Raw genomic sequence first — 3,440 nt, forward strand, 5'->3', positions numbered from 1 at the left:
TTGGCTGTGCTGTTTTGACACTCTTTGTTGCTTTTTATTTTTTAATTTTTATTTTTTTTTCCCTTTTGTTTAATGTTTAATTTCTTTTCCTCCAGCCTGGTCGATGTGTTTTTCGATATTGTTTTCCGTCCGCTGTTTTCTTCTCTCTCTTGCGCAGAGACTGGTACTGATGAACATGCCCGTGGCCGAGGACATGACGGTCCATTTTACCTCCACCTTGATGGCTCTGATACGCACAGCCTTGGACATCAAAATTGCCAAAGGTAAGGTCGGTGAGGTAGAGAGGGGGCAGAGCCAGGAGGCCTTCAGAGTGACTGGCACTCATCCTTTGCGCAGGCTGAGGATACCACAGCCAAACTGGGGCTGGCCACCCAGAGGCTGGCACGTGGATGGAAGTGATTACCTTGAACAGGGAAATTTCTGCTGCTCTTGATAAAAAAAATCTGTTTCTTTAGGGAAGAGATGACCTCTTCCCACTAGAAGCTGCTTCCAGAGAGCGGAAACAGCTCGATGTCCACTGCGTAAAGGAGGAGAGAAGAGAATTCTCCTTCCTCCCCATGTACAAAACCAGACCAAGGAGGGAAAAGATTGTATGTGCTTGGCTTCCTAAGGCTGGGGAACAGAAATCTCTCAGGGAAGATAAAATGTTCAGAGCAGGAAAACCTGCTTTGTTGTTGTTGCTGGAAACGCTCTGATTCATCGGATCAAAAGCTTTCTGCAGAAACATGCCATTTTCAACAAAACGTCCCCTAGGAACAGCTCAGCTCTTGGAAGAAAACCCAACCCAAGGCAAGATATCGGCAAAAGCCCAGTGCCGAGGCAGCGCCTTGGGTTCAAGCCCCTCTAGATAAAGCAGAGGTTTGAACCTGGGTCTCCTACAGCTTGGCAGAATTGCCCCGGGCTCGGGTGTCTCCGGTTGGTGTGTGTTGCCAGCTCCCTTTGAGCCTGGGTGTTCCTAAGCTCAGCAAATCCCTTTGCCACTGGCCAGAGCGCTCTGCTTTCCTTGCACGGCATCGTTGAGTATTTCAGGATTTCAACCAAGTGGAGCTGCACTTTCACCAGCACATGATCTGCTCACCAGAAAAGAGAAAGTGGGGCAGCAGCAGGTGTGTGTGGGCTGGAGTAGGCTTGGAGCCGCAGAGACGGACCCAAGGCGAGCTTGAAGATGGCAGCTTTGAGTGGGAGGGCAGGGGATGGGGAGATGGAGGCACATATGGAAGGGATGGTAGGGAAGTTTCCCTGAGAGAGCGGGAGACCAGGCTCGCTAATGCAAGATGGCCCTCCCAGCCCAAGGAGAGCTGGTTGCTGCTTGTGAACCTCACTTCAGGATGGGGAAGGGGTGTTTTTACTTAGACCCTGGTGCCAGGTCTTAATGTACATGGGCCACTTTTTTTTCCCCCTGCTGTTCAAGGTGGTGCAGATTGGCAGCAGTTAGACTCCGAGCTTCAAAAGGAGATCCTGACAATTTGGCCTCACCTGTCTCAGAAGATGCTTGACCTGTTGGTACCCATGCCAAAAAGTGAGTCTCTGTGTGGGCTGTCATCGCTGCCAAGTTTCCATCATACCTGCAGTAGTTTTTTCCCAAAGGGAGGTGGGGACCAGTCAGACCTGTCCCCAGCTGGGGGAAAAGTCTGAAGAGGGTTTGTGTTGCTGCAGGCTGGCTTCTGCCTTGCTCTGCCTGGCTGCTTGGGAACCCTCTTGAAAAATGCCCAGTTTGCAGTGATCTACTCCTGCCAAGCCCAGAGTCTCCTGTGAATCATCTCTGGAGCGGCTAAGGGCAGGAGGCTGAGCATCACTTGCTCTGTTACTGGTGATGATGTGATGAAGATGGGTGTCTTCGTGCTTTATGGTGATGCTTTTAAACCATCTCCATTCATTCTATCTCCATGTGGAGTGTCTGGGTGTTCATCTCTCTTTCGGAGCGGTGAGCAGACTTTGAGGGTCACCAGGGTATCCCACAAGCAGGGCTCTTCCCGAGATCCGCGCTGGTGCCTTCAGACCTGCTGTTCCTGTTAAGACAAAAGTGTCTCCCACCTTCTTTCCCTTCTTATGCTCTCAGCCTCTGACCTGACTGTTGGCAAAATATATGCAGCCATGATGATCATGGATTACTACAAGCAGAGCAAAGCGAAGAAGCAGCGGCAGCAGCTGGAGGAGCAGGTGAGGCTCAGCGAGGCTGCACGGTGGGCGGGAGGTGGCGTTCAGAGAACCCTCGTTGTTTCCTGCTACATCCTGACCAAATGCGCCGCCAGCTGCATGGGATGCAGCTGAGGGATGGGGATGGTGGGACGGGTTGGGCTTTGGTGACTACGAGGCATGCGTATGTGCATCCTCAGTCCCCGACAGCAAACGTGAGCACACTGGCACCTTCCCAAGAGGTGGGGGCTTGCTTGGTGAAGCACTGGCTGTTCATCTGTATTTCATAAAGGCTCAGCTTCTCCCTTTCCTCAATACAGAAAAATGCCCCCATGTTCCAGCGCATGGAACCATCCTCTTTGCCGCAGGAAATCATCTCAAACGCAAAGGCTCTGCCTTACCTCCAGCAGGACACCCTCTCGGGCCTGTGAGTATTGCCCTGAGAAGGAGGGAGGTATTTCTGTTGCTTTTCTGTTCCTGCAGCCATCATTTTGTTTTCTGGACCTGGCACTGGAATGGACAGAGGGTTAAAGAGCTGCCGAGAGCAAGGGGAACCCTGCACAAAGCTTTTGCAGGACCCAAAGTACCTGGTGTGTGTCAGTGTCACCAACAGCAGCAGAGGTGGCCAAGGGGGATGGCCAGGTGTCTGCATGGATGCTCTTCTTGCAGTACCATCCTGGCACTAAGTGCAAATTCTCTTACCTAGGAGGGTCTGGGATGGACCTGAACCTCAAGGGCAGTTGAGCAGCAGGTCCCTGGGTGGTGCAGGGTCAGTGGGGGATTCCAGCACCCTGGCTGGTGGGAATGAGATGGTGGGAGTTGCTGGCGCTGCACTTGAGATGGCCCCACTGCTGCTGCAGGACCTGGGACGCTGGTGTCCTCACCTGCCCAGGCACCACTTCAGCTGTCCAAGGAACATGATGTTTGTCTTGAGGTTCTCAACAGCCTGGGGGGACAAGCACAGGGGATCCCCAGCTCTGAGCTGCTGGAGAGGCCATGCCCAGTGATGGCAGCACCCAGCTTGTGGCCTTCCTGAAGCTGGACTCTCTTTGCAGGAGCAGCCGGAGCGGGTTCCCCTCGCTAAGCCCGCTCTCGCCACAGGAGATCTTCCAGCTGGCATGCATGGATCCGGCCCATGGGCAGTTCCAGGAGCACCAGTCTCTGGTAAAGTCACTCACTGCCTGGCAGGCGCTTGCCTGTGGTCCCAGCGAGGACACTGGTGGGCACGGGGAGGTGTGGGGCTGCCAGCACGCTCCCTGCCACTGTGGCAGGGAGCACGGCAGGGGGGTGGCAGGTGGCGGGGC

General features: G+C 54.0%; 1 protein-coding gene across 1 annotated transcript in view; it reads left to right on the forward strand.

Annotated features, from left to right (window-relative positions):
* Nucleotides 1-3,440, forward strand: part of CACNA1E (calcium voltage-gated channel subunit alpha1 E) — a 136,156-nt gene that overhangs the window by 92,609 nt on the left and 40,107 nt on the right. Inside the window, exons 40-44 of the mRNA XM_035900744.1 lie at nt 158-263; nt 1,412-1,519; nt 2,060-2,160; nt 2,457-2,563; nt 3,192-3,300. Of these exons, the coding sequence (XP_035756637.1) occupies nt 158-263; nt 1,412-1,519; nt 2,060-2,160; nt 2,457-2,563; nt 3,192-3,300 (531 nt within the window). The remainder of the gene's footprint in view (nt 1-157; nt 264-1,411; nt 1,520-2,059; nt 2,161-2,456; nt 2,564-3,191; nt 3,301-3,440) is intronic.

This window comes from Egretta garzetta, unplaced genomic scaffold, assembly GCF_000687185.1.
Source record: "Egretta garzetta isolate BGI_Z169 unplaced genomic scaffold, ASM68718v1 scaffold598, whole genome shotgun sequence".
Taxonomy (NCBI): Eukaryota; Metazoa; Chordata; class Aves; order Pelecaniformes; family Ardeidae; genus Egretta; species Egretta garzetta.